The 15677-nt window shown below is 36.5% G+C and overlaps 1 protein-coding gene across 6 annotated transcripts in view; it reads left to right on the forward strand.

The window, feature by feature from the left end:
• The window catches only part of ITSN1 (intersectin 1), a 194690-nt gene that overhangs the window by 108029 nt on the left and 70984 nt on the right, over positions 1-15677 (forward strand). For all 6 annotated transcript variants that reach the window (XM_045540588.1, XM_045540589.1, XM_045540590.1 and 3 more), the window contains exons 15-18: positions 48-135; positions 285-424; positions 11802-11929; positions 14326-14555. In XM_045540588.1, the coding sequence (XP_045396544.1) occupies positions 48-135; positions 285-424; positions 11802-11929; positions 14326-14555 (586 nt within the window). The remainder of the gene's footprint in view (positions 1-47; positions 136-284; positions 425-11801; positions 11930-14325; positions 14556-15677) is intronic.

A 15677-nucleotide genomic window follows, 5' to 3' on the forward strand; every position in this document is an offset into this window, starting at 1 on the left:
GGTCACTTTCCCTGTCCTTAACTGTTGTTTTCCTTCTTCCTTCCCAGGAATCTCAGCAAATGCTTGGAAGACTTATTCCAGAAAAACAGATACTCAATGACCAATTAAAACAAGTTCAGCAAAACAGTTTGCACAGTAGGTGTTTTATTTTTAAAGTTGACCTCTTCTTTTTTTTTCTTTTTTTTACTGGCAAGAATTTCCTTAAGTGAAAAGAGAACATTAAAAAACACTTTCCTCACTGCCAGTTAAATTTTTTCTTGTCTTACAATGTTTTCCTGAAATAGGAGATTCACTTCTTACACTTAAAAGAGCCTTAGAAACAAAAGAACTAGCTCGGCAGCAGCTACGAGACCAGCTGGATGAAGTCGAGAAAGAAACAAGATCAAAACTACAGGAGATTGATATTTTCAATAATCAGCTGAAGGTGACTATTCTGTGTGTGCCTATGTGTATGTCCTACCCTTTGATTTTTCTAACTGTCCAGATGATTAGTTGATATTTAACCCCAGGCAGAAAAATTTATTATGCTGCTTTGTCAGCCTTTGTGAAAGCCTTCACATTTATAGATGAACATTGTATAATCTAAATTGAATTTTTCTCCTTTAAAATATAAAAATGAATTTGGCATCTGTAAATTAGGGCTGAGTGAGTGGCCCCAGCATGACATCTTTCTTTAACCTGAATCGTATTTTTGTACATCCCCATCCTTTTGTCTATTTATAACCACATGAAGTTGAAGTCCAAAAGCTAGGCTCCAAAAGCTTTATCTTTCTTGTGTTCTTTGAAGACTACTAAAAGGGATTATTTTCTTTTTTAAAACTAAGAATTTTTCTGCCACTTTTTACCTTCAAGATTGTCCTTAACTGTATATCTTTATTTTTTTTACCTCACATTTTTAAATTTTATTGTTTAGTGGAGTAATTGCTTTTGTCTCTGTGGCAGAAGTGGTGTATGGTTTTGTCACATTTGCACAGTAAAACCTAGGAAAATGCCAAAGCTCTGAGAGAATGTACAATGGTTAGATCACAGCCTCTTTCTCATTTGGTGTTTTCGATTTAACTTTGTCATCTTAAGAATGTTAACTCTTATAATACAACCGGAATGCAAACAGCTCATTTCTTATAAATAATAATCCTGTACTACTTTAGATTTAAGTAGATGTTGACGTTTTTATCAATTATATTCCTATAAGAAATTTGATGTCATGTACTTTTTTTCCCCTCAAATATTTATTTTCCCTTTTCTAATTTAGAATTCTTTATATTGACTCTGGCAAGCTTAGCTTTTAACATAGAGAGAAGTAAAACTCCTATTCTTAATTACTAAAAAAAAATTTTTTTAAATTAGAAAGCATATTTGAAACTTTCAGTTGACCTTTGGATTGAGATGCTAAGCCAAATTGTCTAGACATCTGAGTTTGAGGTATTTGTGCTGTTCTTTCAGAGTATTAGGTAAATGATCTTTACTCAATTATACAATTCCAGGAAAGTGCTCTCAGGGGAAATATTTAAGCTAATTTAGTGTTTTTCTTCACTTTGCTTTCATGCTTACACAGTGTGTGTGTGTGTGTGTGTGTGTGTGTGTGTGTGTACACTGTATATGTTCTATATTCATATGTATATATTTATGTATGGTCTGTCAGTATTAGAAGTACAGCTGTAAGTTCTCCATATCTAGGATAATAAGTATGATACAAATGCTCACTTTAACTCTCATTGTGACTTGTCACTGTTTTAAGCAAAAAGAATATAACACTGTTGCAAGCTGGTAGTGCTTTTTAATAATCGCTTGGAAGATAAACTGTTAAGTATTCAATTATCTTCTGAACCCAGGCAGTAGTATTGATTCCTGCCTTAATTTTAAGATTCCTTTTTCTAGAAATTTGTCTCCCAAAACAAGGTTCAGGTATTAGAAAATGATACACTAGTAGGAGACTTTCGATAAATGCCTAGGAGATATGTGGATTAAATAATTTTGGCAATTGAATTGCTGTTGCCATTGCTAAAGAGAACACCCTTAAACTATGGTATGAGTCACTCACTGTGCTTAGTTGACTAATGCTGCCTTCAGTATCAGAGTTTAGTATACAAAGGCTGATTTTAGCCCTTGTTCCTCTAGCCCTTTTTCCAAATATACTTATTTTCTTTCTGACTTTTTAATTTTTATTTGTTTTTCCATTATTAGTTTAAATTAATATGGTGACTAAAAGAATCCCAAGTCAGTATAGCTTTATTATTTGTTATTTAACACCCATTTGGAGGACTTAGTGAATATGTTATGTTTTCTTGCAATTATTATTTCTTGTATTCTCAAGCCTGGTGAAATCAAAACAGAAACAGTTAAATTGAAGAATCAAAGATTTGTGGTTTGATTGAGGTGACTCCGAGGCTGATTTAATATTTAGTCTCTTGAGTATCTTCTACCCACTTTTCTTTGTTGTAGCCACACTGGAAAATATGAAGCATTTTTTTCCTCAGTTTAAAGCATATATTCATTAGCAACTATAATTTCTTAGATGATAAGATAGACCAGGAAAAGCCAGCATCCTGACTTGTGGGATTTCTTCACTGCCTCTCTGGATACAGCACTGCCTTTTTAGACCATTCATACTAATGATGCAAAAATTAATTATACCTGCGGAGTGAAATTGGGCATTGTCCAGTCATTCCTAACCTGCTGGTGTGACTTTGCTATCTCCTAAACCTCTCTTTCCCAAAACTGTTTGGAGAGCATAGGCAAGAAATTAGGACTTAGCATTTGTATTTCATGTTCATGTAGATTGTTCACCTGGAAGAAGACAATGCAGTTCCCTCCTTATATTAGTGCAGTGACACTGGGGATGTACCTTTCAGAGTGCAAAATTTTAAAATTAGTTGACCAGGATACTAAATCGATACTAAATGTCTGGCTCCACAGATGAGGATAACATTTAGCAAAAACTGATTCTTTTTTTTTTTTTTTTTTTTTTTTTTTTTTGGTAAAAAGTTACAATAAGTCATTTACTTACTTTGATGCTCACTCACAGTCATGTCCAGTTTCTTAGGTATAAAGGTAAGCTAGATAATAATTGTACCCTGGTCTAGCCCGGATTCTGAGGTATAAGACAGTGATCGGGAAATACAAGTATACTTAGTTTTTTGAATGAGAAAGAATTTAGAGAATAAGTATATTTTATCACTTTCTTTCTTCTTTTCTCTTTAACAAAACATACAATCTGATTTATTCCTTTCTTCCAGAATATCTAATTCAGATTCATTCTTTTGTGGGTTTCTCCCATTTTCTTCAGTTAAGGAAGAATTATGCTCCTGTCTTCCCTACTCAAGACCTGATAAACAATGAAGGAAATTCTCAAGTGATTAATTAAAGAGGAAAAAAATTACTCTTATAGTCAGGTTAGCAGGTATTTATTTGTTTTGCACAGGAAGCCACATGTTGAAAATACAAAGCGTGCTTACAATCACAGTCATCTGGTTTTGCAGTAAAGTCTTTAGAGTCCTGGACCTGTAAGTTTCTATCTGAGCTCACAGAAATTGAGGGCTTATTCTTTCCTTTCAGGAAAGGCTATTTTTCCATGCACTTTACTAGACATTTACCTTATAGGTGTGATATTTATATATTCTAATAAAGATCCTAAGATGTAAGCGTCTTTCTAACGTGTCACCCCAAGCCAAGAATTACTTGAGAAAGGAAACAGATGAATCTTACTATAGTGAATAAACTTTGCTTTTGTTTTTTAAATATGTCTATAAAAAAGGGGAGGTGGAAGAAGAAGAAAAATGGTAGCAACTTGAGATATTGAAGTTCTCGTGCTAGAAATTCCCCATTTGGCAGCCTTTGTACTTACGCTGCCTTTGATATGAATTGTAAATTTTAGCTTTTTGGTGATCAAATGAAATATTCAACCAGTAAATTAACCAGGAATAATTGATTTTGTTAGTGAATATTGCTAGTGTGAATTAATAATTCTTAAAGTAGTTTTAATTCTGTGTATCAAATTTATTCACCATAAATTTCTGCTTTTAAAATGCAGTCTATATGTAACAGATATTTTATTTTGTTAAGAAATCAATAGGCTTCTCAAATTCATGTCCTAGAAACATCACTTTAAAATTATTGATTATTTATGATTTTTTCTTTATACCTCAGTTTACAAGAAAATCAAAACACTCAACTCTTTTGGAGAATCTGTATGCCTAAAAGGCACACAGAGACATTCTGATCATTGTCTTTCTTACATATGGGGCTTACCTATAGGTATATAATTATGATTCTAATAAGTGTCAAATAACATTACTAATAAGGATTTTTTAGACAGTAGCCCTTGACTTCACCTTGCCCTTGGCAACATTAGCAGTTACTGTAGGAGTTCTCCTTGGCACTCACAGCCTAATGTTCTATGTTTTAATATCTTCACTGTAACACCCAGCAGCAGCATAACGTATAGCTTGTAGTTTGCATTGTATGCCAGATAAAGAGACCCCAACACCCACAGAGACAAGATTTTGTGTTTCATGTTGAAAAGTTGAGTACTTGTTGGTTCCTGTCTAGTCAGTGTGTACTGGACAAGTCCTAATGTGAATGGCCGTTTACATTTGAGCATTTCTTTCTTCCAGTCAGTGGCAATGGAGGAGGCAGTGTTGCAGTGCCTGGCAGTTCTCCTGGGCTGCGTCATCCACTTAGACTTCTTTCTAAAGGTCTCCATGCCTTACTCAGGCAATGCACATCTTTCTCAGACTAAGAATGATGAACCATCTCCAGCTCTGTGCTTCAGTTTCCCCTACGCAGATGAGTGCTCAGTGTCTAAGATAGCATTTACCATGAATTACTAAGCCTTCTTTGTAAAAGTTAATAATGATTAGTTATTATTATTGTGGAGTATGATTGGATTTTTCCTCTTGACAAGCTGTGTGTGTGATGGGGTAAGCTCTGAATTACAAGCTGGACAAGGTACTGTATACTGTAGTCTCATCTGTATAACAAGTCTTTTAGATCATTGAATTTGCTACTTGTCTGCAAAAATATGAAAGACAGCACTTGGTTATTATTTGGATCTGTGTGCATATTTCCATCATATGGGAGATAGTATTATGGTCAGTATACTATTACAAAAGTGGGTAATATTTTATCTCTTAGCAAAATTTGAATATTTAGGACTATTTCAGAATTAAGAGTTATATTCCTTAATATACTTGGGAAATCCAGGCTTCTTAAATTAGATACAAGGAGCTATTAGAAATATAAATTCTGCCAGTAATGATACCTGTTCTAAAAATTGTTCCTAAGAACTAAATGGATATTGAAATGAGAATGCCAGTTATAGTAAATAAGTTTGTTTGCTTAACTGAGGCTTTTATGCTCTTGGTTTCAGACACTTGCTTTCATGACAGGCTCATTCATTATGAAGGCAGTGAAAGGCAAAATGTTTAGCAACCAGGGGAGAAAAGAAAAGAGCTGGAGAAAGAACTACAGAACAGAATGAGAAGTCAGGAAAAAAATGCATGCGAAGGGAAACAATGGAGGAAAGAAAGATCCAGAAAGAGGAGATACAGAGACAGCAGGAGAAATCAGCGTGAATTCAAATAGCAATGTTGCTTTCTCTTAATTAGTGGAATAATCTTTGGCTGTTTCATGGTTTGCTATCTTATTTTGTTCAAGATAAAAATTTATTTTTACCTGTATAATCCTTTGGAAAATACCTCTGCATAGAATTAATAAAATCCTCTGACTCTCATTCTAACTCTCATTACTTGTGATTGTGGAAACTTTATATGGATTCCTTGAATGTAGACAAGTTGAGCACTCCCAAGACTCAAAACAGTTAACAAATGTTGTATATTAGATTCTATGCTATACCAGTAGACTGGTTGGTTGGTTGGTTGAGTTTTTTGTTATAGTGTAGGTTTTTTCTTTCTAAGTTTTAAAAAAAAAATTTAATAAAATATGATTTGGGAAAAGGAGAGAAGCAGAAGTCAATCTTTTGAAAAGATATTTTCTTCTTTTTTTTTCAATTCTCTTGTTTAGCTAAACCTCTGACCATTTCACCCTTTAGAAAATGACTTGCATTTAAAATAATAAAATGTTGCTTTGTCAATAAAGCTGAGACATTTGCGGGAAGATTGAGATATTTAGGACAAACTGGAGTCAATTGTCTCTTTCTGGTTATAGAAGGGTACTTCCCAAAACCTCATGGGAGAAGAACCTATTCCTGTTGCAGAGGAGACAGGATCTTCTAGCTCTTTTCTGTATGCCTCTACACACACACACACACACACACACACACCATTAGTATACCCCTTCTCAGAATTTAAAAAACTAATCAATATATCCTTTTCTTTATACTCCTCTCACTTTAATACATCAAGAATGAATAAACTTAGGTTCAGTGGCATGCACCTGTAGTCCCAGCTACTCTGGAGGCTCTGGCAGGAGGATTGCTTGAGCCCAGTATTTCGAGGCTGCAGTGCACCATGATCATGCCTATGAATAGCCACTGCACTCCAGCCTGGGCAACATAGCAAGACTCCATCTCTAAAAAACATAAATAAATTTTAAAAATGAGTGAATAGATTTTGTGATAAATAGAGTATCAGTTTACATTGACCTAGTAAAAGTTGTATGTTTTGAAATAGGTACGTTTTGAATTTTTCCACATAGGGACAAATTCTGTCCTTAATGGGTTTGTTGACTGACTTTCTTTAATAGCTTTTGATTTGTTTCACAACCATTTAATTAAGAAAAGGTTAATGTATTTTAAAACTCAAAAGATGCCTGTAATCCTAGCACTTTGGGAGGCAGATGCAGAAGGATCACTGGAGGCCAGGAGTTCAAGACCAGCCTGAGCAGGAGCAAGACTCACCCTGTCTGTACAAAAAAATAAAAAAGCTGGGCATGGTGGCACACACCTATAGTCCCAGGTACTTGAGAGGCTGAGGCAGGAGAATTACTCAAGCCTAGGAGCTTGAGGCTGCAGTGAGCTATGATGATGGGCAACAGAACAAGACCCTGTCTAAAACAAAATAAAACAAAACAGGCCTTTTATAAATTTTGATATTGTGTGCTACATATCATCCCTAGGTGTGAAATAATGTTTATTTATATAAAAAGCACTTCAGACTTTTTATAGATATTATACATAAAGCAAACACCTGAAATTTCTTTTTGTTTTTTGAGACAGAGTCTCACTTTGTTGGCCAGGTTAGAGTGCCGTGGCGTCAGCCTAGCTCGCAGCAACCTCAAACTCCTGGGCTCGAGAAATCCCAGCCTCCCAAGTAGCTGGGACTACAGGCATGCGCCACCATGCCCGGCTAGTTTTTTCTATATATATTTTTAGTTGTCCAGCTAATTTTTCTATTTTTAGTAGAGACGGGGTCTCGCTCAGGCTGGTCTCGAACTCCTGAGCTCAAATGATCCACCCGCCTCGGCCTCCCAGGGTGCTAGGATTACAGGTATGAGCCACCACGCCTGGCCCAAACACCTGAAATTTCTGATGCTGGTACCTAGGTAAATTTCTTATGAGGTCAATTTAATATTACCAGTATAAAAATGATAAATATGATATGTGTCCTAAACAATTTGATTTTTGGTGTTGAGTGCATGAATTTCAAAATTAATGAAGGTATGTTTGTTTTTGTCTCTCATTTCCAAGAGACAGACTGAGGTATAAACCAAAAGCAAAGTAATCCTTCAGTGAAGTTGGATGTCCTAATTAGCAAAGAAATTTTCATTAATTTTCCTATGCCCCTGTTGCTAGTTAATTTTTTTCTCTTCATAAGCATTTATACAAAGTAATGCTTATGAAAAAGAATCCTATACATAGTGTTAAGTGAATACTTCTTTATATTTTGAGTAATATAACATCACATAATACATCTATTTTGAGTGTCTCTCAGACCAAATGAAGGAGAGACAATCACAGTTATTAAATCAAGTGATTCTGTGACCCTTAGCACAGCAGTAGAACGACCATCTTCAGTGGAAAAATAGTTGGATCTTTTGGGTATTCAATTTGTCAAGCTTATTGCTTTTGAAATACTTTGGCTGTATGCCATAGGACGTCCAAAAATGTTTTATGGTTCAAATGTCTTAGTTCTTTAGGGGAAATAAGTGACTTTTCCCTCTTTGGTCTAGGGAAGAAAATTGAAAGCAAGCTGATTTTCACTTAACTAATACAAAACAAAATATTTACCAATAATTTTTTATTGTGGTTTATGATCTGTGTTTGATCAAAGACCCCTTTGAGAATCTAATAAAAGCTATGACTTTCTCTGCCAGAGAAATGCCCAAATACCCGAAGTTTGCATTGCAGTTTCTTAGTGTTCACAGGGCCGAAGCTCATTCATGGACTCCGATTGAGAAACTTTGCTCTATATCTTTAGAATTCTGTATATGTTATTGGTTTAATTTACATATATTACACATTTTATAGTTTTATTTCTCCCATGTAAATATTTGTAACATGTAGCTAAAACTTTATTATGAAAGTAATTATGCTTTATTGGAAGATAATATTGAATTATCTACACTGTATCTACTGTAAAACATCATATACTTGACTAGAACTCATAGAGGAAAAGTCAACAAAGTTATACACTTAGTATCTTATTGCTAGGTAAATATCCAGCCAAGAAATATGTGATTGTAGAGTTACTGATTTTAGAAATAATTTTAGGAAGAGCCACAAGTGAGATACTGACTTTTGATGCTTAGTAGTTCTTATTTGTTCTCTTTTTATCTTTGTCGTAGTAGAGAAATAACTGTGATAAAGTACATTTGTATTTAACAGAATTTGCAGGGTCACTTTAATCAGGTCGCCCACCAGGAAATGTTGATATATTTGGCGTGGTGAAGTTTTTCTTGGCCATTTCTCCCAATACTTCACTCATTTCCTCAGCAAATAATTTAATGACATCAGATTTGTTTGTCACCTTGAAATTTTCTTCCCTGAAAGAATTAAAAGGGTACTTTTAAATAACTGCAATTGTACATGAGTCTTTTTAACAGTATTGAAAAAGAATGAGAGACGAGTGCAGCCGTCTGCTCCCCTATGTGAAGGGACTTGTGCTTCACAAGGGCTTTGTTATGGCAAAGGAAAGCAAGTCATTCACTAGGTCTTAGTAGGTATTCCTTCATTCTGTACATTGCCTTCTCAGATGTTCAACTTTTTAAAAGTTTATCAACTTACAAATCATCCATGTTTTGCTTATTTTTGTTCATACCATCTTAAACTCAAGTCCAAGAAAACAGAAAAAGACCAGGATGCCTGCCTGCAACATCTTGATGTCCTTGCAATTGATTGTGTATCTCAGCAGTGTTTGACTTGGATAAAGGAAATGATAGAAAAACTTTGCAGGATTGAAATCTGGATCTTATGATGCCACAGCCTTCTGTTACCTTATTTGACATCTGTTATTTTACGGTTCCTGCAAGCTCTATCCTTGGAGGCATTTGAAGCTGCAGCTTAGTTACAAAGATTGGTTCAACCCATCCTATAAAGCTGCTACATTCGAAAATAAATGTGTTTTAATTTTTAAGTATCTTCTTCATGTATTTGATACACTTAAGAATTGTTTTTGAATCTGTCTCATCGGCATGTTTTTGGTAGATTCTTCGAATTTACTTTGTGTTGCCTCCTAACACATTACTAGCTCAGTTCTGTATCTTTTAATTATAGTCTTTTGCCAGAAATTATTATGCTTTCTGAACCTGTTTAAGCATTTGATGGTATTGAAAATGAAATTTGAAAATAGGAAAAAATATAAATCAGTCTCTTTCTACCCTTCCTTTTAAAGGGTCTCTGCCACTGGGCTAATGCCTAGGCTGTCCCTGTCTGTGGTGCTGGCTTTTGGGACTCTGGTCCATCTCTTAGGACACTTAGAGTTTGATTTAGTATCTTTCCACTGCAGTTCTCCATTTCATGTCGAGATATGTATGTGAACCCAGAGTGCAGATTATACTGTTACAGTAACTGGCCTGTTATTCCATTTGTCTCTGAAATATCAAATCTGAAATATTAGCAAGATTTTTCATTCATGTTATTAGTGACTACTATTTATTCTTGATTCCAAATTACCCTGAAAACCAATACTACTGATTTTTTTTACACATTAAAATTAAGTTTTACATCTGACGGTATGGCAGTGAGAAAGGTAATGAAAGGTGGAATTTTTTTTCCCTGGTGTTGATTTTCTGCTCTGTTAGAACTTTAAACTGTCGTCAGAGTGAGGCTTTGTCACTACTTTCTAATCTTCATTCTTGGCGTTTTCTGCCCCCTCCACTCCCCCCCTGGCTAAGCTATTGCCCCAAGTGCCCTTCCTGATTTAGAACCCACATGCCCAGGGAATAGTCCACTAATTTGTGCCTTAAAAAGTCACTTCTTCCTGCTATGTCCTGCTTGGATATTCCCAGCATCATCTACTGTGTTCCCCACTGATGCTCTTCCTTCCCTTCCCTCCAATGTACCCCACAAAATACCTTCCTCCCCTAACCCCCTAATCACCAGTTAAACTTTTTCTTGTATCTCATTGTTTCTTTTAGGGCCTCTCAGTGATCACTTACAGTTTAGAAAATACTTGTATATGCAGTTTGACTTTAACCTGGGCATGGTCTCATTAGTAGGAAAAGGTTAGCCTAACCCTTAGGGCTTTTTTCTAATAAGAAGTACATTTCAACACTGACCTACAGGCAATCCCTCTACCTTTGTTGTTCAATCTCTGAATGAATCTAAAGATAGGAATTTAGAGCCTGGAAGAAGCTTGCATATCTGGTGATTTGCCAATGAGCAAGGTGATAGAAGGCAGGGGAGGCCTTAGTCCTTAAATCTCCCCATAGAGACCTGGGCTGCCCACTGGGAGGACCAGCCCTAATTAGACCAAGAAGTCAACTGGAAATACACTCTTGCCTGTACTGGGCACTTTGACTCAACTACTTATTGTTGACCCAAGTGAGAGGAGTTTTGGTGACTCAGTCTGTTAGTGACCACTCGATTCTTGTGGAATCAGAGAGTTTCCTCCTCAGTAGGTGTTTCCTTGTTTTTCATGCTTTTGGGTGTTTAAAGTTCTTTAAGTGTCATAGAATACATTTTATTTTCAGTAGCCTGCTAAGGAAATTACAGATACTCCTGCAGCTAGTATCAAGTGAGAAACTTGGGTCCAATGTAGTCATCATCAAATTATAGTTTTTTACTTTCAACCTGATTGCTGGTTTAGTTTGGGGCAGTTGGCAAATTCATATGGATTTATTAGAGGAGATGCTCTGGAAGAGGTATGATTTAAAGAAAAATAGACCCTGGGGGGAAGAATCAAGGTCATGGAGCAAAGAGGTGTCCATTTGTTCTCAGGCAGCGTATCATAATGAGAAGGTGAGGTTTGATGGAGGGAGTGTGTGGCGAGGTGTGTTTCTTTTCAGAGCCAGTAGAGGCTGGTGTTGATAGATTATCAGAACCTTGAGGTTTTACTCATGGTCATCGCCATATCTAAAAACTGGTTACATTCCATTATTATCACAGAGCCTTTAGCAGTATTGCTCCTCTCCTGCCCTTTACTAGCAAATTTCTTCTAGAGCAAACCATGGAAAATGGGATATTGCGTTATGGTTCTCTAGAATGTCATCTTGAGCAGCCCTTGGAAATCAGTCATGTCAAAATGGAGAGTGATTTTAGTTTTCCAAGTGGACGTTTTCCAACTCTGAAATGTTGTCTCCTAAGTGTCCCAAACTTCCCCGCTATGAAATGTTGCATGCTGATAAACAGTTGAAATGCCTGTCACCTCATGTCATTACATGAACTGTTTCTCAATTATTTATAGGAACTAAGAGAAATCCATAATAAGCAGCAACTCCAGAAGCAAAAGTCCATAGAGGCTGAACGACTGAAACAGAAAGAACAAGAGCGAAAGATCATAGAATTAGAAAAACAAAAAGAAGAAGCCCAAAGGTGAGTCTTTTCAGCAGATTGTGGACCCATCTGGAAGGAACTTTCAGGATTTACTATTCTTTGCCTGGCTTCTTCAAGTAGTTACTGCACCAGAAAGAGCCTCCCGTCTTTGAAAGTGTGTTGTGTGTGTGCACGTGTACGCAAGCACAAACACACATATGTATAAATCTTTGCATATATAAGTACCGCCTGAAGTTTTTGATTAGTTCCCAGAGCTCTCCCAAGCTCCTACTATGTAGATAAATGGAATTATACAGGGAAATTGGGACACTTGGCATGCTCATTTGCATGCTAATGACCGAAATACGTTTCCAGTTCACAGCCTTTTAACAACAGTGGTGGTCAGAGCCTGGTTTGAAATCCAGGCTGCTGGCCTAGCTCCCCACAAGGGCTTCTCCAGCAGGCCCAGAGTCTGCCCGTCCATCTTCTTTCTTCTTTTCTTCAAACACAAATTAAACGTGAATACAAAAGGGGAAAATTTTCCACTGCTGCTTAGGATACAAACACATTTTTGTCTGTTTTTGTTTGAATGTTTGTGTTTTTTATTTTTACATGTAACTTTCTATAGTCAATTATAGAAGTTTTTTAACTTATGTTGTGTCTGATTTTGTTATTGGGTATTTACTTTTAAATTTTCTGTTAATTTTAGACTCCAAAAAACAAAAGTGACAAAATGTCCCAATGATATGCTATAAATTATAAAAATTGCTGATTGGAATTAGGCTAAAAAGATGAAGAAACAGATACTTGAGGCAAGGCGTTGATGGTAGTGGGCTGAGTTCATTTAAACTGCCTAGAGCTGCGCATGCTTTGTTAGGGGTATATACAGTCCTTTGAATGTATCTGTTTGTTTCTTTATTTATATTTTTGTTTTCAATGTCAGTGGGGAGGTGGCTGGGGTCTCAAGCCAATTTCGAGGACTATTTTATGGTTTTCTTGAGGGTGGGACTAAGGATTACTTCCTTGGATGTGTTGACTAACTACAACTCCATCCTTTTCTTACCTTCAGAGTTTATAAACTACTTTTATTATTCACACTATACTGCACATCATGACCTCTTATGTTCCTACAAAGTAGAAATAAACATAAAATATCATAATACATAAAATAACAATGCAAATATGATATATAATACATATTCCAATTACATAGGTAAATAGCACCCCAAATTTAACTTCATAAATTAGATGCTTATACATACAAATGGTGACCTTTATTGGCAGAAAATTTAAAGTAATTTTTGTAATGGTTTTTTTGTTATGAACATCCCTACCCTTCCAAAAATGGTGAGTTTTTATGTTTTCTAAAAAGAAATTTTAAAAATTATAAGTACAATGTTTAAGATTTAAGTCTTAAAAAATTTTGCATTAAAAATTTTCACTCATACAGAGTAGAAATAAATATGATTTTTTTGACAATGGAGAATAAAAGTATAATTTGTTTCCATTATGTTCTTGTGGCAGTTTCTTAATTCCATCCGATGACCTCTGTGCATTGACTATGTCACAGGATAGCAGTTCAGGGTAAAGGCCCTGGGACCAGGCTCCCTGGGTTTGAACCACAGGCACATATGGCTGTGTGAGTGACTTGGGCCAGTCATTTACTCTCTGCCTCAGCTGCCTCATCTATAAAATGGGGATAATAATAGGGCCTATCTACCTGGTGTGAAGATTAAAGGAGGTAATAATATGGAGAGCTAGTTGTTATTATCATTTGTTACTACACATTAGTTTGACTTGAAATATTTTCTGATTTTATAAAGTATTATGGAATGAGAGAAAAATCATTCCCAGTCTTTTCAGGTTGAGGCCATAATATTTTTCAAGTCCTAGATGGAATTGCAGTTATCTATTTGTGTTAGCTATTTTGAAAAACAAAAACACAATAGTTGAAGGCAGTAAAATAATCTATTGCTTTCAACTTCAAGTTTGGGGAGTAACGTGTTCATGTAAATGTGCTGCACCTTTATCTGGGGAGGAATTTCAATGATCTGATTGATCACGGACTTATTTAAACAATATTTTGTTTGCAGTGTTGGGCATACTTTATTTTCACAGAAGTTATGTTTGTGTATGTTTTATGGCTTTTTTGTTTGCTTTTTGCAGTTTAATACCAGTTTTGACATTAAGAAGTATTTTTCTTATTCTTGCAACCACTTTATAAAATACATCAGAAATTTTCTTTCTGTGTTCTCCTAAATCTTGTGGTTTCCTCTTGCTTGGAGTTGGAGCCCCCAAAGGCCTTTGTTTCGTTGATTCAGTTGCTCCATCTGAAGAACAATATTCCCTTGATGTTTATCATCCCATTGACTAGCTGGAGCTTTCCGTGAAAAGAAGCGACACTGGTGCTGAATTAGAGTTGCTTCCTTGCTGTAATCAAGCCTGTTTGTTGGCAGACGCACTCAGGAGAGGGACAGGCAGTGGCTGGAGCACGTGCAGCAGGATGAGGAGCATCAGAGGCCAAGAAAACTACATGATGAGGAAAGACAGAAAAGGGAAGAGAGCATCAAAAAGAAGGATGGTGAGGAAAAAGGCAAACAGGAAGTGCAAGACAAGCTGGGTCGGCTTTTCCATCAACACCAGGAACCAGCTAAGCCGGCTGTCCAAGCACCCTGGTCCATCGCAGGTATTAGAACCCAGAAATAATTCTAAAAAATAAGCCATCTTCTCTCCCAGATCCTCTTAAGAAATGCCCACATCTAATCAGACCCTCGCTTGACTGCATTAACAGACCAGAACGTCAGTCTCTGATTTGAGGCAGGGCAGCTCTTCACACCCCAGGATTATTCGAGATCTGTTTAATTCTTCCACCACCGATGCCGACCTGCAGCCCCCACTACTGTGGCATCCAGGAGTCCTCTACAGCGTTAACAAAACTGGCATGAAGTTCCATTAGCAAACCCCATTCATATACCTATATTCCACATCGAGCTCTTAACCTATGCTGCAAAAAGAACCTGCTGCTTCTCTGGTTTATTTTCCCCCGGGAATTTCTGAGCTGTTTCTACAACAGGAGGCAGCAGGTTTCCCCCTTGCCTACAACATGTGGCATTCACTGTCTCCAGTCCACTCTGCAGAAAACCGTTGTTTTTCACCTTTTGAAAAGTGTGATGGTATTGTGCCCTTTGAACATAATTTGCCTCTTTTTTAAAAAAAAAAGATACATGAAAGATCAATCTCATTGCAATAGCTTGAGAAAGCTATCCCTTATATCGGATGCAAGGTAGCGTGTATTTTTAAAGTTCTTGTGTGGTTGCTTAATATTGTGCAGCTTTGCAAATAATACTCAGCTGAAAAAAAAAAGTGATCACTTTTTCTTTGTGTGGTAAATTATATCAATTTTTAAGAATGTTATCGCCAGCGTGCGTTTTTTAGTGCTGTGGCATACAGAAAGAAAAACACTTTCAAGCTATTCCATAAAGGTTTACTCTTTCTCCGCCTGCACAGTGGGCAGGCATGGAAGTGAGGTGCCGAGGTGGGCCAGGCACCATTCTGCCTGCAGTTGCATGCAGTCCGGGGGCAAAGACTGACAAGTCATCAGGCCTGCACAATAGCGACCGTGTCATAGGAGGGACAAATTTGTTTTTTGATAGCTTTTTTTTTCTATTTTATTTATTTATTTGAGACGGAATCTCGCTCTGTCACCTGGGCTAGAGTGCCGTGGCATAAGCCTTGCTCACAGCAACCTCAAACTCCTGGGCTCAAGCGATTCTCCTGCCTCAGCCTCCTAAGTAGCTGGGATTATAGG

This window comes from Lemur catta, chromosome 1 (genome assembly GCF_020740605.2).
Source record: "Lemur catta isolate mLemCat1 chromosome 1, mLemCat1.pri, whole genome shotgun sequence".
Lineage (NCBI taxonomy): Eukaryota > Metazoa > Chordata > Mammalia > Primates > Lemuridae > Lemur > Lemur catta.